General features: G+C 52.2%; 9 protein-coding genes across 9 annotated transcripts; 5 read left to right on the top strand and 4 right to left on the bottom strand.

Moving 5' to 3' along the window:
* Positions 1 to 774: 774 nt before the first annotated feature.
* BKA58DRAFT_318104 (uncharacterized protein) lies at positions 775 to 2,231 on the bottom strand (the record flags this gene model as incomplete). Its single annotated transcript, XM_046167658.1, has 3 exons — positions 775 to 1,015; positions 1,063 to 1,621; positions 1,673 to 2,231. 3 exons carry the CDS (start codon positions 2,229 to 2,231, stop codon positions 775 to 777), a joined length of 1,359 nt encoding a protein of 452 aa, XP_046024287.1.
* Positions 2,232 to 2,879: 648 nt separating this feature from the next.
* Positions 2,880 to 5,463, top strand: BKA58DRAFT_194229 (uncharacterized protein). The gene is made up of 3 exons (XM_046165668.1): positions 2,880 to 3,203; positions 3,286 to 3,687; positions 3,737 to 5,463. Exons 1-3 carry the CDS (start codon positions 3,042 to 3,044, stop codon positions 5,246 to 5,248), a joined length of 2,076 nt encoding a protein of 691 aa, XP_046024288.1. The 5' UTR covers positions 2,880 to 3,041; the 3' UTR covers positions 5,249 to 5,463.
* A 2-nt stretch (positions 5,464 to 5,465) lies between these two features.
* On the bottom strand, positions 5,466 to 6,755 carry BKA58DRAFT_386801 (Coproporphyrinogen III oxidase). Its single transcript, XM_046170502.1, has one exon. The coding sequence runs from the start codon at positions 6,704 to 6,706 to the stop codon at positions 5,678 to 5,680; it is 1,029 nt and encodes a 342-aa protein (XP_046024289.1). The 5' UTR covers positions 6,707 to 6,755; the 3' UTR covers positions 5,466 to 5,677.
* A 935-nt stretch (positions 6,756 to 7,690) lies between these two features.
* Positions 7,691 to 8,522, top strand: BKA58DRAFT_386804 (autophagy protein Atg8 ubiquitin like protein). The gene is made up of 2 exons (XM_046170503.1): positions 7,691 to 8,155; positions 8,215 to 8,522. Exons 1-2 carry the CDS (start codon positions 8,066 to 8,068, stop codon positions 8,461 to 8,463), a joined length of 339 nt encoding a protein of 112 aa, XP_046024290.1. The 5' UTR covers positions 7,691 to 8,065; the 3' UTR covers positions 8,464 to 8,522.
* Positions 8,447 to 9,227, top strand: BKA58DRAFT_194301 (uncharacterized protein). The gene is made up of 2 exons (XM_046165670.1): position 8,447; positions 8,500 to 9,227. The coding sequence occupies exon 2, from the start codon at positions 8,632 to 8,634 to the stop codon at positions 9,085 to 9,087; it is 456 nt and encodes a 151-aa protein (XP_046024291.1). The 5' UTR covers position 8,447; positions 8,500 to 8,631; the 3' UTR covers positions 9,088 to 9,227.
* A 180-nt stretch (positions 9,228 to 9,407) lies between these two features.
* Positions 9,408 to 9,650, top strand: BKA58DRAFT_440842 (uncharacterized protein; the record flags this gene model as incomplete). The annotated part of the gene is made up of 2 exons (XM_046173778.1): positions 9,408 to 9,433; positions 9,485 to 9,650. The coding sequence occupies 2 exons, from the start codon at positions 9,408 to 9,410 to the stop codon at positions 9,648 to 9,650; spliced, it is 192 nt and encodes a 63-aa protein (XP_046024292.1).
* Positions 9,651 to 10,803: 1,153 nt separating this feature from the next.
* Positions 10,804 to 12,287, top strand: BKA58DRAFT_316845 (general substrate transporter; the record flags this gene model as incomplete). Its single annotated transcript, XM_046167597.1, has 2 exons — positions 10,804 to 11,627; positions 11,678 to 12,287. 2 exons carry the CDS (start codon positions 10,804 to 10,806, stop codon positions 12,285 to 12,287), a joined length of 1,434 nt encoding a protein of 477 aa, XP_046024293.1.
* Positions 12,146 to 15,223, bottom strand: BKA58DRAFT_459155 (uncharacterized protein; the record flags this gene model as incomplete). Its single annotated transcript, XM_046174708.1, has 3 exons — positions 12,146 to 13,566; positions 13,630 to 14,380; positions 14,722 to 15,223. 3 exons carry the CDS (start codon positions 15,221 to 15,223, stop codon positions 12,417 to 12,419), a joined length of 2,403 nt encoding a protein of 800 aa, XP_046024294.1. The 3' UTR covers positions 12,146 to 12,416.
* Positions 15,224 to 15,833: 610 nt separating this feature from the next.
* BKA58DRAFT_317538 (uncharacterized protein) lies at positions 15,834 to 17,810 on the bottom strand (the record flags this gene model as incomplete). Its single annotated transcript, XM_046167630.1, has 2 exons — positions 15,834 to 15,949; positions 16,040 to 17,810. The coding sequence occupies 2 exons, from the start codon at positions 17,808 to 17,810 to the stop codon at positions 15,834 to 15,836; spliced, it is 1,887 nt and encodes a 628-aa protein (XP_046024295.1).
* Positions 17,811 to 18,188: the final 378 nt, after the last annotated feature.

Here is an 18,188-nt window from a genome sequence, read left to right on the forward strand (position 1 = left end):
TTAAAGTCCGATATGGTCTAGTGGCTAGGATTTGCCGCTCTCATCTGCAGAGTCAGTTCACTGTTCAGTGCCGGCAAGGCCCGGGTTCGGTAAGCTTCTCCAATTACCCCTCAGTTCGATCTTCTCTAACAACAATTCAGATTCCCGGTGTCGGAATATCACCTTCTTTTTGCTCTCTAAACACTATGGAACATGTCGCGTGAGAGATGAATGCAAGCATCTTTTTTGCCTTTTGTTGGAGAGTGAAAATTGCTCTCCTTTTGCTAGGCATTTGAACGCCGAGGAGGTTCCAGCGCAATATGGCTATAGAAGTACGCATCAAATCACAGAGCCTGCATACAGTTCTTCTTAGCTTGTGCAGTGTCTCTAAATGCATCTTAAGCCTCCGAGAGGATTTTGTGGTTCAGGTGCATTATATGAACTTCGAGTTGTTCACACAACTACGATCTTGTAAATTGAGGAACACTGTTGCTCTAGAACTAAGTTTCTAACGACGTACGTGATAACCACGAATACGAGTCGAACAAAAGGAATCACAGCAATCGAGTTACGCTCAGAAGACAAAGACTGCATTTGATAGTGTACAAGAAGCTGGCGAACCCACGCGCCAACCCTGAAGCTGCAAGTAACGCCCGCTATGCAATTTTACCATGCGTAATCCTCAAGAGTATATCAGAATAGCAGAGTGACGCGCAGAGCCGAATCAGTGGCCCAGTCTGAAGCCGAACAAAGAAGAATACGAATCACAGACATGAACTGTGTTGTGGACCGATCTCAACGCCTGCCTCCGCTGCGGCCGCCCCTGATTTGCTTCATGATATCCACGTTGCTCGAACGGCTGCGTGCGTTCTCGTTGAACACAACATTGCTCTTGGGTGCAATGGTATATGTAGTGGGACCAGACTCCATGCGGGCACGCTGGAATGCCTTGGGGGCTTCGAGCTGCTTCTTTCGGTTGGCTGCGTAGGCTGCAGCTTGGCTGCTGGCAGCGGACCTGTCGGTAGTCGTGATTTGACTGAGGTTGTTAGTGAGTTCAGTGAAACGTATAGGTGCAAAACATACCTAGGGTCGTAGTCGGCCTGGGCAAACTCCTTCTTGCGGTAGTCGTCTGTCCGCCTAAGAATAGGACGCGTCCAGTCTGTGAAGAGTCGCTCGGCTTGTCGCTTGATGGTCAACTCGGGCTTCTTGCTCTTGATGTAAAACATGATGACCTTGCCGATACCAGATGCGACAAGCGTGTCCTTGTTGACAGGCAACTTGGCTAATGAGGCCATGAGATCCTTCTGAATGTCGTACGCGGGAAGACTACCGTCGCTGAGGGGCTCCAAGAAGAAGCGCACCGACTCGAGCAGGTTCACTTCGGGGTCCACAATAGTATCCCTCAGTGTGTTCTTGTTCAAGAGGGCGGTGACTTCTGGCAGAAGTTTGAGCTTGTGTCGTGCAGGCTCGTTGCGCTTTCGACCTTCGTTGTCGGCTTCGGCAGCAGCAGCCATACGGCGGCGCATCTCCTCAATTTCCTGGTCGGCCATTTGTTCCAGATCAATGCCATCCTTCTTGCGGCGGCGATTCGAGCTAGTGCTAACGATGCTGTCGATTTGGGCATTAAGCTGCTTCTTTCGTCCTAAACTCACATTTAGTAGAGATATCAGTGTCTAGGTATAGTCATACGCACGCTCTTCCGGAGTAAGATGCTCGTCTGGATCGCCCTCTGGGCTTGCGGCTCGGACCCTGCCTGCCTTTTTGGACCGCTTGCTTCGCCTGTCACCCTCCGCAACATCGCCGTCATCGTCGCCATCCTTGTTCTTCTTGCGGCGAGGCTTTTCAGCCCTCTTTTTCTTCTTCTTTGGCTCTTCACCCTCAGCAGCAGTGCGCTTTCGCTTGTGTACACCAATCTGCTTGACATTGTCTTCGTCGATCGCTTGCGCCGGGCGCTCGTCAATAGCGACATTGTTGATATCGAAATCGCCAAACTGCTCGTCCATTTGGTCATCGTCCAGCGCCTCGGAAAGCACTGATTCGTTGTCTGACAAGCCAGCCTCGATGTCGTCCTGGTCAGGCATCTCGCCCGGTCGGTCCTCTGTCACCTCCATGTCTTGATCTGGATCACCGATAGGGGGATTCGGGGTGGCATTCTCCTCGTCGATTTCGGGGCGCAGCGGATCAGCGGGGTCGTCGCCAGCCGCTGGTAATGGCGACCTTGAATGCGACCGGTTGAACTCAACGTCCTCCATACCGGCTGTTTGGGCCTAGTTCGTCGGAATCAGGGTGTCGACGAAAAGGCGCGGAGGATGCGAAATCGATTAACGGTGGCTTGTCGCGGTGAAGGTGGATCAGGCGCGAACGTCGATCGGGAGGTGTCCAAAGGAAAGTTCAAGGGAGCGCGACGGCCATGACGCGCGGTGATACTATTTGCCGGGCCCGGGCTTGGCAGACGGAGGCGCGGCTGGTTCGCGACTGCTTTCAAAGACCGCAGCCGCTCCACCTTTGTTTGACAACTCACTCGCCTGACCACCAACCTCAGGCCTCCACCGTCACGACAACCCCGACGACGCTTCTCACAGAGTCTGCCCGACGCTGTTTGTCAGCTTCTCAACTGACCAGCCATCTCCTAGACGACACCCCACTAGGCTTCGCCGTCGTCGCAGCACCTGAGTCGCTTTGGGTCTCTATTGCGACACTTCCGAAGTTGCGCATCATCGCCTCACTGTTGGCTTGAAGGGGGAAGGGCATAAATACAGAAGGAGGATTGCAGTAGCTGGAGGAGAGCGAGTTTGTTACTGCCTAGCTGTACCGGCGCAGTCTTCACACTGCGTCATTTGGCGCGGCCATAGCTAGTATCCAACACAAGCACTGTCATTACGTGTGTTCGTCGAGAGCGAGGAAGCATATCGTCTATCTTGTTCATCTGGCATCGACATCGTCAGCGTTGCGACTCCTCGACCGCAGAGTCAGCCGCTCACCCAGCCCTTTGCGCGCAAGTTTCACGTCTTCTAACACAGCACATATCCCCTCTTGTCTAACCCCAGATATTCTTGCCCATCATGTCTGTGTCAGCTGCTGAAGTGGCTGCTGACTTTCGGGATGCCCTGCAAGATTTGAGGATGAACAGCAGACCTGAGATTAGCAATCTAACCCTCATCGCCAAAGAAAACACAGAGTATGCGGAAGCCATATCCAACGAGCTTCAGAAGCATATCCAATCGGTACGTCTTGGAAACGTGTAGACTAACAACTCTATCATTCAGTTCAAACTTACTTTACCCACCGATGACTGACATGGCATAGACTCGCCCCGAATGGAAGCTTCCAGCCCTCTACGTCCTTGATTCGATTGCTAAGAATGTTGGCACGCCCTACACCGTCTACATTGGTCGCAACCTTTACAGAACCTTCATGGACGCCTATCTCGTGATGGATCAAAACACACGCAAGAACATGGAAGGCTTGCTGAAGACGTGGAAGATGCCTGTGCCCGAGTCTATGGACCCTCGCCCTGTGTTTCAAGCCGACGTGACACAGGACATAGAGAATGCACTGGCTAAATTCCGCGCAGCTCAGCAACAGATTCGGCCACAACACGCGCTTCCCCCTCGTCCTCCGTCACTCAATGTCGCCTGGAGGGGTACATCCACGCCGCCGCAAACTGGACCACGTTATGCCGCTCCCAACGATCCGCGTGCTCGGCCGGTAGGTTTTCAATACGATCTTCAGACAATCTTGCTGACCAACTTTCCAGTCACAACCCCCGACACCTCAATATCCACCATCACACGCATCCACACCACCTACATACCAGCAGCCTCAGCATGCCCAGCCCATGTCATCGGTTGATCTTGCCGACTTGAAGGTGGAAGTGACACAGCTTATTAGCACAACGCAGAACATGTTCGCGCACAACCCAGCTGACGCTGCTCTACGTACAAAGTTGTCGGCACTCCTGTCCCTCAAGCAGATCCTGGACACACAGACGTTGCCTCCTCAACAACTAGAGGCTGTACGTCAACAGGTCCGAGCATTAGCACCTCCACCAGCACCAACACCGACATTTGCTCCTTCTACGCCAGTGTACCCACCACAGCAGGCAATGCCCCAAGGCTATCCGCCGAACTTTTCTCCGATGGGTGCACCTCCGAGCAGCGCTCCGCCAAATGTCGCGCAACTTCTGGCAGGCTTCCGACCAACACCACAGTCGACTCCACAACCCGCACCGACCCCGAATCCACCTGCCTTGAACTTGGCAGAGTTACTCAAACGTGTATCTTCCCCAGCGCAATCGAACTCGGTGCCTGCCCCAGCCCCGTTCCAAATGCCATTCCAAGGCTTCCCGCCGCCAGTCTCGACTCCTGTACAGACACCTCAGGCTCCTCCGCCTACCCAGTCCGCGACACCCACTGCTAATCTCGCTGCCTTGCTTGCGCAGTTTAGTAAACCCGGTGCTGTCCCGCCCTCAATGTCGTCCACGCCTGTGCAGAGTACTCCCGTTCCCCAGTTACCACCACAACCTGTCGCTGCGGCTCCAGCCCTTGGATCCGCCGAGTGGCTTCTGAAAGCTCTGAGTGGTGTACCTGGTGGGATACCTGCAAACCCAACGCCAATTCAGTCCCAGCCGACCACACAACAACCACTTGCGCCAGGTAGCTTGATGGAACAAATCGAGCTCACCACGGCATCAATGAAGAAGCCTCGTCTTCACCTCATCTCCCGCCTTTACGAAGCCAAGCCCAACATCTGCGCCACATGTGGCCGTCGCTTTGAGAACACACCCGAAGGCAAAGAGAAGAAAGCACGCCACATGGACTGGCATTTCAAAGTCAAGGACCCAGATGCCGCCAAGCGAGGTGTACACCGCAGCTGGTACATACCCGAGAAGGAGTGGATCGAGTACCGCGAAGTCGACGAGACAGCCCCCAACCAGTCCAACGACGGTTCCTCTGGTACAAGTGGTGCTAAACCGAAGAAACAGGCCAAGGACCGCTATGTGAGCGTCCCCCAAGACGTCACACTACAGCAAGCACCGTGCCCCATCTGCCAGGACAAGTTCGAGACGCAGTGGAATGTAGAGGCCAACGACTTTGTATGGATGGATGCCGTAAGTGTGGGTGGTAAGATATACCATGCTACTTGTTTTGAGGAGGTTTATGGCAAGGGTGTTGGTATTGAGGCGCCAGGCACACCTGACTCAGTACTTGGAAAGAGGAAGGCTGATGCTGGTGTCAATGGGGAGGGAAAGAAGGTTAGGGCTTATTAGACATCACCTCCCACTTTGACGCGTTGATGTTCAGCCAACTTTCCGAAAGCACAATGAAGGTGGCCTTTTGTAGCATAGCGTGGCGTTGAGCGATTTCCAATCTCAACTACTTTGTACATTTTGACACAGCCATATAATATTTGGGCTTTTACGTACATCACATTGACCATACTCAATGGTAAGAATCAAACATTCAAATGAACAGATACTATGCACTTCCCTATGACTTGGACATAGATGCCTACGATCGATTTGATATTCTACTGCAGGTACTGAGTCTTGCATACAGCACGCTTGTAGAATATCCGAAAGACACGCATTTCTTATCATGGGTTTAGAACATGTCAAGTAACCTAGAGTAAATCAAAGCCGCTTCAACTTGTATATTCCGTCACGATATATCTATGTACAAGACTCTGACCAAGCATTCTATACCCACTCCTTTGGATTCTTGAGGACGTCTATTAACCGTTCCTCCCTGCTGCCCTTTGCAGGTTCATGCATATACTGCCACCTTGCCGTAAGGGGCAGACTCATGAGAATACTCTCAACGCGTGCACCAGGTGTGTTCAGACCAAAAGCCGTTCCACGGTCGTGCACAAGGTTGAACTCGACATAGCGTCCTCTACGGATCTGCTGCCACTGCTTCATCTCGCCCGTGTAGGGCATGTCCTTCCGCCTGTTGATGATGGGCAGGTAGGAAGGCAAGAAAGCAGACAAACAGTCCTGTATGAATGAGAATAGTTGTTCCTGGTCCTTCTCCGTCTCATCGAGGTCGTCAAAGAAGATGCCGCCTACACCTCGTGTCTCGCCCCGGTGCTTGTTGCTGAAGTACTCGTCGCACCACTTTTTAAATCGCGGGTAGTATGCCTTGTCGTGCTTGTCGCAGGCTTGCTTAATGGCGCCGTGGAAGTGTATCGCGTCTTCGTCATAGAGGTAGGAGGGTGTGAGATCGCAGCCGCCGCCGTACCACCATGCGTTTGTGTTTCCCAGCTCATCGGCAGTCTCGAAGTAGCGGTAGTTAAGATGTACGGTCGGTGCGTTGGGGTTGTGTGGGTGGAGGACCATGGATAGGCCTGCGGCAAAGAACTCGAGCGAATCGACGTTGGGGTCGAGAGCCTTGTGATTGGCGCGCATCTTTTGTATGGCGGCTTTGGGTAGGCGTCCGTATACGACTGAGGTGTTTACGCCGCCCTTCTCGAACACATTGCCGTCTTGCAGGATACAAGTGATGCCACCACCGCCTTCTGGTCGCTGCCATGTGTCGATCTTGAACTTGGTGCCATCGACCTTCTCCAACTCAGCCACGATTTCCTTCTGGTTCTGCTTTATGAATTGCTCCATTCGGAGGCGCATGGGTGATTGCTCGGAGACGCCATTCTCACGTTTGAGCAGGGCATCCTTCTCGGCGATGGAAGGTGCTTCGGTCTTAATCGTATCGTCGGTCCACTGTGACATGGTCAATAAGGTTCAAGGCAATATTCAGGGTCTCTATGTACCATGGAGTAGACCAAGGCCCCAATGAAGGGTACAAATAGCAACCGTATCCTGTTCGGCCATTTGCTCGGTGGAGGATTACGCCATTCTTCCAAGGGATCCGGCTTCTCCGGTTCCTTGCCTGAAGGTAGGTCTAGGCGGCGACTGGGTGAAGAGTGTAATTGTCTATTGCAGATGTGATTCGGACGTAGTGTTCGCTGCGGCGCATGGCTGTGGGGAAGCTCGAGAGCTCTTGAAATGCGGAGTGAAGATCGGAATGGACGCATGGCGGGCGCGTGGAATCTTGAGGAGACGTTCACCGCGTGTGAATCATTGGAGGTATGTAAAAGTCGTGAATTGATTTATACAGAGTCTGCGAGAGAAAGTCGGTGGTTTGGAAAGTTGTCGTGCATCACACCACGGTGGGCGCATCATCAGTGGAGCTCCTCGGTACTCCTACTAGCGGTATCGGTACCTGCATCATGCAAATACGGCAAACTTGCCATTATGGACAACGAAGGTGAGGACGCGCGAAAGCGCTTATTTTGAACTGTACCGCTGTCGGCTTTTGACGGTTTGAGTGCTCAAGACATATGTGTACCTGTTGGTAGGCGTGCAGCACGCGGTCGCGAGGGTTCGTTGGCGGTACTTGCCAGGTGAAGTTGGTGACTGTTTCATCCATGACGGATATCTCACGGTGCGTAGAAAGTACTCGTTCGTACTGCTATGGGAGGCGTCCAAAAAGACAGCCACGTTGGTATGGGCGGCAAGGTGCTCGGACGCGCTTCATGGCGGCGAACGCGCGTGTCGAACGCGTTGACTTCGAACGATGGAATGATGTAGCCTACGTCAAGTTCAAGATAGCGTCACGACGCATGCCTACAGTGGCGGTGCTCAAGTCGATGGATGACTCAACCTTGAATGCGTCCGGGAGACGCAGGTCATGGGAGCTTAGCAAGTGACATGGTGGGCGCGAAGCGGTCAGCACAGCCATAGAGGAGAATCAGGTCGCTCTTCACAGGTGAAAAGGACTGTATTCGCATGACGAAAGAGGGCTGATTGCACTGTCTCTGATTCCCAGAGAGCACCTGGCTGGCGCGTGAAGCGTTGGTCGCCTGTTGCATATGGCATGTGCATGGATGGTCACTGGCTTGGGCGTTGGTACGGACGGTGGTTAGGTAAGGCTGGAAGTGATTCGCCCCGCTCTGCTGCCTGCCCTTAAACTCCCACACCGCCCGCACCCTCAGCGTCCTACATCTCCACCCGCACAACTGACAAAACTCCCGCCTGCTCACTCTACACACTCACATACACTACCCAACACCCTTATACACACCCAAGATGCGTTCTAAGTTCAAGGACGAGCACCCGTTCGAGAAGCGCAAGGCCGAGGCGGAGCGCATTCGCCAGAAGTACAACGACCGCATTCCCGTACGTTTGCCTCTCACCTGTTCATTTCCTCCACCATGGGCAGCAGCTAACAAGCGCAGGTTATCTGCGAGAAGGTCGAGAAGTCGGACATCGCAACCATCGACAAGAAGAAGTACCTGGTACCCGCCGACCTGACCGTCGGACAGTTCGTCTACGTGATCCGCAAGCGCATCAAGCTGTCGCCTGAGAAGGCCATCTTCATCTTCGTTGATGAGGTCCTGCCGCCTACCGCCGCTCTCATGAGCTCGATATATGAGGAGCACAAGGATGAGGATGGCTTCCTGTACATTACGTACGTAATCCATTAGCCGCGCAACGCGAGGCAGCTGCTAACAATCTCATAGGTACTCGGGCGAGAACACATTCGGCGAGGCCATCTAGGGAGCTCACTCTATCCCGCATCCCCTTATCTATCGGTTATCAAGGCCGCGGCGAACTCACGGGCGTTATCGGATCACGGGTTTCTTCATTATTTCATGGCAACACTACACGGGCTGGGTGATGAATCGGTATTCTTGATGGGCGATTTGGCGCGACGGCAGACTCCTCAGCACTCAGCACTAGGCAAACATCATCTGAGAATGAGGCGGATCAAGCACAAGACAGCAAGAATGCACTCCGCTGGAGATGGAGCTCCACGGATATCATGGGTGGCGGCCGGACAGATTGGCTTCTTCTTTTGCGCTGTACCTGTAGCTTGGTCATCATATTGCAGCCCAAATGCACCGGACTTAATCCAAGACCAGCATCTTCACATGACCCCATCTGTGACGTCTCGCATCTATCTCGTGAAGCGCTATCTGTACCTGACAAGGCAGCGTGACTTGCGGCTCCTCCGGGCTGAAACCCATGACGCCATCACCCGCCTCACTAGACGTCTAACCGCCTCAATACAACCAGCTGCATGCAGACCAGATGCACAACATAGATAATAAAAACGACAAGAACTATCCTGGCACCTTCTGAAACCGTGACATGCTTTCCAAGCGGCTTTCGACGCGTGCTTGCCCAAGTAGTCCGCATGGCGCGACCGCGGACGTGGGGAAGCTCCAGGCCGGCGGCAGGCACGGACCACAGCAAATGCAGGTGCAGTGGATCTTTGATGGACGCGATCTGAGAAGTTGATCAAGACCCCGACGTGAACTTCTGTCCTTGCCGATTCGTACCTGCAGAGCAGTTGTAGTCGACTAAAACCTCACCATTTGACTGCAGTTATATCGCCTCCGAAAGACCTTTCAGACACCCCGCAGTCATGGCGGCCCAGTACATCATATCAAAGTGAGCCTTCCCTCTCGCCGACATGGGTTCTGAGGCTGACAATCTGCGCAGAGGTCTCGACCCTCTCTTCGCGATATCCATCGGTCTCGCCGCTGCCTTCACACGGATAAATCGCGAAGAGAAAGAGAGGGGTCGGTCCTCACAAGAGAGCATAGATGTGTTGAAGAGGAGATGGAATTTGGCGTGGCAGGGCAGCGAAGCGGAGAAGAAGGCATGAATGCTATAATGTTGATAGGCATGGGGAGCCAAGGCAGGACCGTGCTGATATGGCAAGCAAGCTGTACGAAGTCGCACGTAGAGCACAGCGACAGCTACATTGAGAGCGAGCGACATGATACCCGATCAGGAACGGACTATCAAGAGTGAAGCATAGTACCAGGAAACACATCAAGCTGTGAAAATTGTCATGGCCTTCACATTCCGGCCTCTCCTAAGCATGTCCGACATAGTCATCTCTGCTTGACTAGTCTCAACACACTCAAGGACGGTTCCTGGATGCACCCCATTCAAGGGAAAATTTGGATACCTATCTGCGCGAAGTATAACTATTAGAAAAAAAGCTAAGAAGGCTACATTGCCTTAACAATCTACAAACTTAAATTGTCAAGGCACTGTAGACTTTAGGGCACCTGTCCAAGTTTTCCCTTGAATGGGGTGAATGCTTACTCCGTTGAATGTCCGCCGCAGCGAGTCAATACGATAGTGACAACGGCGAATAACAGGCGCCGCAGAGACATCCTCCGTAGCCCAACGCTGGTTGGTCGGGGTCCAGGGTAAGTGAAAGCATGTTAACGTGTGCCAGAGAGTCGGTGTACTGACATGAAATCCACGCATTCTAGCTCACTTTTGGAAGGCTCCTAGGTTCGTACTGTGATATCCCGATTCCCCGAGTGGGGGTTCGGTATTGTCTTCATTGGCCCGACGGTCTTGCCTAGCAGGTTCTGACGAATAGGAACTCATGGCGGAGTAGTCCACGGAAGTGGCGATATAAGTTCCGAAGAGTATCACCACGCCACGGTAACGGATTCCTGCTACATGGGAACGGCTGGACGTATATGACGCTACGAGTCATGGCATATCCTAGAATCGTGAGCACCTGACCTCACAACGTTACACCGCGGCACCGGGTACATGACGATCATCATTCCTAAGGCTTCACCGACACTCAGATACGAAAAAGTCAGAGAAGTCTTACATCCGCCGGTTAAGATATCCTTCTAGGTGCCGAACTCTGTCCGTGTGTGACTACATATGCTTGTAGTAGTACGATTAAGCAGTCAACTCCAACTGAGACGAACACCGCAGTTGCTTACCTCAGAATGGATACCTTAGCCAACAACACGCATCCGAAGTGGTGGAAAGATCCGGGCATGAAGAAACTAAACTTCTTGCTCCTTTCAAGCTACATAGGCGCCATAACGAACGGTTACATCAGTTCCCTCATCTCCAACCTTATTGCCAACCCCAGATACTTCCAAGATATACAAGGGCTTTCCCATCCGAAGCTGCTCGGGCTAGTCACCGCTGCTCAGTCCATGGGATGCATCGCTGCTTTCTTTCCGGCACCCTGGCTATCAGATAAGTACGGCCGTCGTGTAGGAATCATCTTTGGAAACATCGGGATGATAGCCGGCTTTACAGGGCAGATCTTCTGTACGCGATTCGATCAGTTTCTGGGGATGCGTATACTCGTCGGATTTTCGAGCATTTCCAACACGATTTCTTCATCCGCTCTACTCGTCGAGCTTGCACATCCACGTCAGAGAGCTGTTGCAGGTGCTCTCTTCAACACCTGCTACTTCATCGGCTCAATCACCGCGGCTTGGGCATCTTACGGAGCTTTGAGGATACCGGGTTCGTGGTCATGGAAACTACCGGTAGCGATCCAGCTGTTCTGGTCACTGGCGCAGCTGAGTTTGATCATGTTTTGCCCCGAGTCGCCTAGGTGGCTTGTACGACACGGGCAACAAGACAAGGCCAAGTCTATCATGATACGATACCATGCCAATGGGCTCGCTGGTGATGAGCTAGTGTCTTCCGAGTTCGCGCGCATGTGTGCATCGACGGCGGCTGAGGCCCAGAATAACACTACTGGTTGGCTGGCATTGCTTGCGACACCAGGCAACCGCAAACGCCTCGTCCTGTCTGTGGTCATCGCCGTAGCTACTCAGTGGGTCGGAAACGGAATCATAAGGTGGGTATCAACTCAGATTGCCATCAGGAAAGCTACTTACGAATCATCAGCTTCTACTTGGCACCAGTACTACGGACAGTCGGAATCACAAACTCCCTCCACCAACAAGGCATCAACGGCGGGCTTCAAGTCTACGTCTGGCTCTTGGCCTGTGCAGCCGCACTTTTATGCGAAAAAGCCGGTCGACGCCGCCTCTTCCTAACATCCGCCAGCCTAATGCTAGTCTTCATGGTGTTGATAACCATCTGCTCAGCCCTCTACTCAACCACCGGCTCCGCATCCGCAGGCTATGCCGTCATCGTCTTCCTCTTCCTCTTTTTCGGCGGCTACGTCATTGGCCTAACACCCATACCCATCCTCTACGTCAACGAGATATGGCCGAGCCATCTCCGGACAAAAGGCACGAGTGTTTTTTGGGTATCGCAAGCCGTATCTATCACGTTTAACCAATTCGTGAACCCTGTGGCGATTGACAAGATTGCTTGGAAATACTACTTGGTCTATATTGGTGTTTTGGTCGCTGTTATTAACTTTATCTTCTTTTATGTGCCCGAGACCAAGGGTCTGTCGCTGGAGCAGATTAGTAGTATCTTTGATCCGGTGCAGGATGTCACTGTAGAGCTGTCGGTGTCAGATATCAGGAGGGAGGATGAAGCGTAGAGGTTGCATGGCGGGAATGTGTGTCCTTACGTTTCCTTTTGGAATCATGGGGGAAGTAAAGGCGAAATGTGAAAACGTAGTGAGATAACTAGGAATACAGTTACGGTTATCAAGTTGATGAAAGGTAGCTCAGGAGCTCTCATCCAGAGATTTGAGAGTCTTTGACAGATCGTTCAGCTGACCAAAGGCAGTCCAAATGCTCTGGTCCAGAGGTCCGGGTGTCTTTGATAGATCGTAAGCCTGTTGAAGGGCATCCCAAGAGCTCTGATCCACGGATCTCGGAGTCTTTGCCCATTTCTTCGGTCCTTGTTCCTGTCCTTGCACATCAGATGCCTTCTCCTTGCCCTTTCTCCCTCCTTTCTTCTTCGTGTTCTTCACTTTAACTTGCTCATCTCCCATTTCATCACTTTTTCTCTTCTTACTCCCATTCCCTTTCTTCTCATCCCCACTCTTTTCGTCCCCTTCCCCCTCTTCCTTCCCTTTTCTCCTGGAATCGAGATTTTCCCTTCTGGCCTTCCCCTCCTCTACAACTTCCTGATCTGCTTTTGACAATTTGTTGGCCCGACCCGAAGTGCGGCCAGTCGGCGCGATCCGCTCATAGTAGAGGGTAACAGCATCAAAGCCGCCCTGCATAGGATTCTCCGTAATGGCATTGGGATGAGCAGCAGTCGGAGATAGATCAGTAATATGTGTACCATCGCAAAAGAACTGTGGTCGTATCCATTGACCCGGTAGCGCTGGCCCAGTAACAGCAGCCGTGTAGTGACCCGCACTGAGCTGTGCCTCTCTGTGATATGTAGCAGACACAAGCTTGTAGCGCACCGTATCCGGGTTCTGAATTATTGTGATGTAATCCATTTGTTGTGTCAAGTCGAGGATGTCGGGGATGATGATGTGCCTGGGATTCTTCGTCAAGGTTGCAATCGGTACCGTTTTACCATCTTTACTCACGACGTAACGTTTAGTGCTTTGGGCAAGCTGGAGGTAGATGCGGAGATATTCCGGTGCAGCTACGATGGAATTCGTCTCGGTCAAGTCCGAATCTTGGTTATCACAAGTATCGCAACGACCTTTGCGCGTGTCGGTCAGAGATCGTGCAATGGCATTGTCGACCGTGTCAATGTTGATACTGTTACTTGGAATGATTCTTAATCCGCGAGGTTCATTCTCAATTTTACCGATTGTGGAATTGTGGCAATGATCGCAAGTGTGGACCACCCGCTTTCTAACGCCGAATAGCGAGTCGAATTCAGCTCCACGCGCCGCTCCGTGTTCAGTCCTATTGCCAGTTAGCATTGAGCAAGGAGATACGGCTTTGGATCCTGAGCGAGGAAAAACTTACAAGCGATCATAACTGGACGCTATACCGTCGAAGATATATCCTGTGAACTCATCCGCATCTTGCTGAGCCCTCATGTGACGTCTTCTTGCTGCGATAGTGGCTTGATTTCCAGTATGTGTATGATTCGGAGGGTCGACACAAAACCATCGTTCTATCAATTGGTGCAACGACAGTATGGCCGGATGATAGTGGGGAAGGGGCTGTGGTACAAGATTTGGCGCGCCTCCTATCAAAGTGTTGTTCCAATAGGCTGTCATCAATTTCTTCAAAAGGCAAGGAACACAACCCCTGTATGCCTCATCCTCTTTGTAGTCTTGAAAATTCTTCGTCTTGGCTTTTGCAATCTCACGTTCAATGGCTCGCAGCGTCAAGGGATCTGTTGGCAGTTGGCAGTTTGGGTCGTTTGCAAGGCAACGCCAGTGGTTCAAAACATTGTGTGTCTTGATCCAATTGACGAATCGAGGAAGATGAAGTAGAGGTTGTAGGGCGCCGTGGCGATAGCAACTGTTTTGTGTGTTGACGAGGCCTCTTGAACGCTTGTTTCGGCGCGGTATCTTCCATTTCTTGCTCATGCCGTTCGCAGTCGCTCGCCGTTGAGCCTGTTCGGGGCCTTCTCGAACCACCATCGTAAGATTTGTGAAGAGTTGGCGTATTCTGCGGATCAGGTTCTGGATGCGTATTTTGGGTGACAGATTAATGCAAAAAACGAAGTGGTAGGAGAGACGGAGACTGGGATTATCGTCGTCTTGAACTACGTTTGTTGTAGCGCATTGAGATGATGGTCTTTGTTTCATTCTACTTGCCAGTCTTCTGGACTTTCGTCTTCAATGAAAAGATGATAGAAAGTGAAAGAGGCGACGGGTGAGCCAGCCGATCCATTGGTCTGGTGAGCACACAATGCGCAGTGAAGTGAAGGTGAATGAAGCCCCTGCGCATGCAGCCTGAGCATCATCAGGACATCGGAAGAGCAATGGGACCGACTGGTATATTCGCAAAAGCTAGGGGCTTTGGATAAACAGGACTACAAATAGTGAACAACCCTCGAATAAGAAGTGTAAAGACCCACATGCTTCTAGACTTGCTTACCCTTACCTTTCCCCTCACTTTGTTCCTCATCCTCCTCCACTCTCCTCATCGTTTCTTCCACAACCTCCCTCTCCTTCGTGGCCTTATCAGTCTTGCGTTTTTCCAGTAATTCCTTTAGCTTCTTCGCCCTCTCTGCATCACTCATGTTACCCATCCATTTCTTGTTCAGATTGTTGGCCTCTTGAATATCCGCAAGTTCGAACTGTGGCAGGATATCGCTTGCAGTAGGACTAGGTGTACTATCTTTGTTCACGGCAACGACGTCGTCATCTTCGCTTTCGGAAGTGGTGACTCTCTTCTCCTTAGGTGGAGACTCCGAACTGGAAGACGAACTTTTTTCAAAATCGGACAGGACGTCTTGGTCTGGCTTGTCGGGGGAGTGTTCGCTTGAGTATCCTGGGTAGGAAGTGTTCTTTGGAGGCATGTTTCGGAGGATGGCTCGGTTATGGTTCCGCCTTCTGTCGCCTGCAATGGGCGTACTATATGCAGCAACGTGATTGCTAGACATTGTGGAACAGACGTCACACGCAAGTGACTCCCCTCAAGCCTGACTTGCGCGCAGCAAACACACTCATGGCAACCACGTGTAGTCCTTGAGCTCAGTATTCCACAAACGACGACGGGGTTTCGCGCCAAGGTAGCCGGCCTCTTCCAATATACGGTCTCGCTTACAGCATTGTCACCGTAATAATAGGTCTTTCATTCGTCGTCGTCCCATCTTGAGCATGATGGTGAGACTTCTTGTGCTGTATTTGGAAACCCCAGATCGAAGCTCGAAGTTCGGTACGTAGCTTGGGGAATAGATGAAAGGTAGACGCCATGATGGGCTGTTCACAGCGTTGCAAAGAGGAGATTGCGCCTTTGACTCAGACTGAGGCCCAATCGTGATCTAAACTGGTCATTGAAATGACGGAGAATCTTTGTATCCGATCAAATCAGGTTAGCTCTCAATCATATCAATCATCGCCATCATGAACAATAACTCCAGGAACGTAACTCATCCATGCTTACCAGCACATTTACGCTTAATCATATGCATATCTAATTGCACCCTCATATACGGTCGAATAATGACCAAAATAGACCCAGATAGACGTCAACGCTACCCACAAACCAGATCACCAAGGCCCACCCATACTCTGTTGGTACCCACCGCCCCTTCCACCATGTTCGAATCCACGGTGCGACGGCAACAGCGCACTTTGTCCACCAGAGAAGTGACCACCACCATAGTCTTGACCCTGAAAATGACCTTGTCCATGACCTTGTCCATGACCTTGTCCATGACCTTGTCCATGACCTTGTATATGACCCGGACCCGGACCCGGACCGCCACTGTACATACCCTGCTTTGGCATCTGGCCAGGCACCTGCTGAGCAAACGCAGCACCCTGAGCCGAACTCGGCATAGGAAATTGTGACAGTCCACCCCCGTGACCTTGCTGCGGCATGTACTGCTGCTGCTGCTGCTGCTCAGCCCCATTATACGTCGTATGCAACCCCCTAGTTTGCTGCGTATTCTGTCCAAACCCATACGTTCGATTCGGTTCCGGCATCGCAGCCACTGCAGCCACACTGTTCGTAGCAATCTTCCCTCCATCTTTCGGCGGATCAAGCGCGAACCCCCAAGTCCCCTCCTGCAACTTGCCCGTGACGAATCCAACTTTCTTGGCCACTCCCTTGGGCATCTTGCTCTCGTTGCATCCCTCAATCGCCCATTCACACGCCTTGACTACAGCAGTCCACATCCCATTCTCCGTGTCGTCGAGCACAGGGTTACCCTTTTCCTGTCTGACGCGCTCTAGCACGGCCATCATGAGGCCCTGAACGCGGTTTGTGACTTTCTCGAGGTCTTGGGAAGACCGTGGGATGAGGATATGGAAGGTCGCTGGGCTGGTGGGTCGGATTTGTGATTTAGTGAAGGCGATATTGACGGGGGCTGCGGTGTAGTATTCGTGTGCGGAAGCAGAGGCGGGACCGACTGCTAGCCTGGCAAATGCAGGTACTCCCGCGCCATGGGTTAGAAGGGCGAAAGGGCTATCCGCTAGCTGAACAGCGTGGTGTATGGCTTCGTCTTTGCCGGCTGCACGACACTTGCTCTTCTCGTAGCTTTCTTTGCTCACGCATGTTCTTGCCCATTGTTTCGCTTTACTCGCGTCGAGATGCTTCTGCACCATCTTGACTGCGTCACTGCCGTATCTGCCTTCACTCGCAGCGCGGAGCCGAAATGCAAAGGTAACGAGCTCATCTTGTGCTTTGTAGAGGTGAGGCCGTGACAGCGAGGTAGGGAGGAACGTGTTGATGTAGTAAGCGTAGTAGTACACATACGTACCCAGATACTCGAAGTCGAGCAACTGGCTAGGTGTATCGAGGAAGACGACAGGTATGTTCAATTTCTTTGCGAATTGTTCCAAGCGCTCGAGATCTGGCAGTTTATTCGCTCGCCCGGTGACGGAGGGTGCTATTCTATCTGCGAGGTTGAGGGATCCAGTGACGGTGATTGCAGATAATGCGGATCGCAGAGTAGATGTCGTCATGTTGATCCACTGGAGCAGGAAGTGCAGTACAGCGCCGTGATGCCAGACTATCTTCTTCAATCCGCCCATCTTCAGTACCTGCTCAACTGCCGTATTGACTCTCTTCACCGTCTTCTCGAGCGCCTCCTGCTGTCCGGATAGGACGTTGTTGTCCCAACCCCTCACTATGAGGATCTTGCTGAACACTGCTACTGTGCCTTCGAGATGCCTCTTGCCATCGGCTCCAGTCAGATACTCAACCAGCTGGCAGATGCGACCGAAATTGTTTCTACTTCGACTCTCTTCAGCAATGATCAGCATACTGCCATCATTCTCGTTCGCGCCCTTGTTCTTGCGCACGCCGAGATCGCACAGCTTAGCAATGACCGAAGTGAGTTGGAGAAGGCTGTCGATATCGGAGTCGGTCTCCCAGATGTGAAGGACACTTGGGGAGCAGACCTTCTCGAGAGTACTCTTGGATGCGGCAGCGAAGGACGACTTGTACTGATCTGGCATCGACTGCACCGACTTCTTGAACGCGTCGAGATCGCTGGACCAAGGACCATTGAAGGATGTCATCTTTTCGCGATGGTGGTGCTTGCGCGGATGGTGAGAGTGCGACCGAGATCTGTGACGGTGGGGAGAGGTGGGGGGACTGTTGGGAGGCTGTGCGCGATGCGAAGTGTTGCGCGGCGGATGGGTCTGAGAGTAGCGATCGATGAAGCGGTCGATATAGTTCATTGAAGGCCTGCTGTTGTTGTACTCGTCTTTTTGAACATGGCGAAAGGTGACGGTAGCTTGTTCATGTTGCGTGGACGCGGCGTTGGCTGTTGTGGCTGTGAAGGAGTCAAACTCTCTGTGAAGATGGACCTGCAAAGTAGACACGTGAGCGCAAAGACGGACGCTTACGGCGATCGATTGCAGTGCAAAACGAAGATGACAGCGAAGGTGGTGAAG

Source organism: Alternaria rosae (assembly GCF_020736505.1).
Source record: "Alternaria rosae strain MPI-PUGE-AT-0040 chromosome Unknown BKA58scaffold_6, whole genome shotgun sequence".
NCBI classification, from domain to species: Eukaryota; Fungi; Ascomycota; class Dothideomycetes; order Pleosporales; family Pleosporaceae; genus Alternaria; species Alternaria rosae.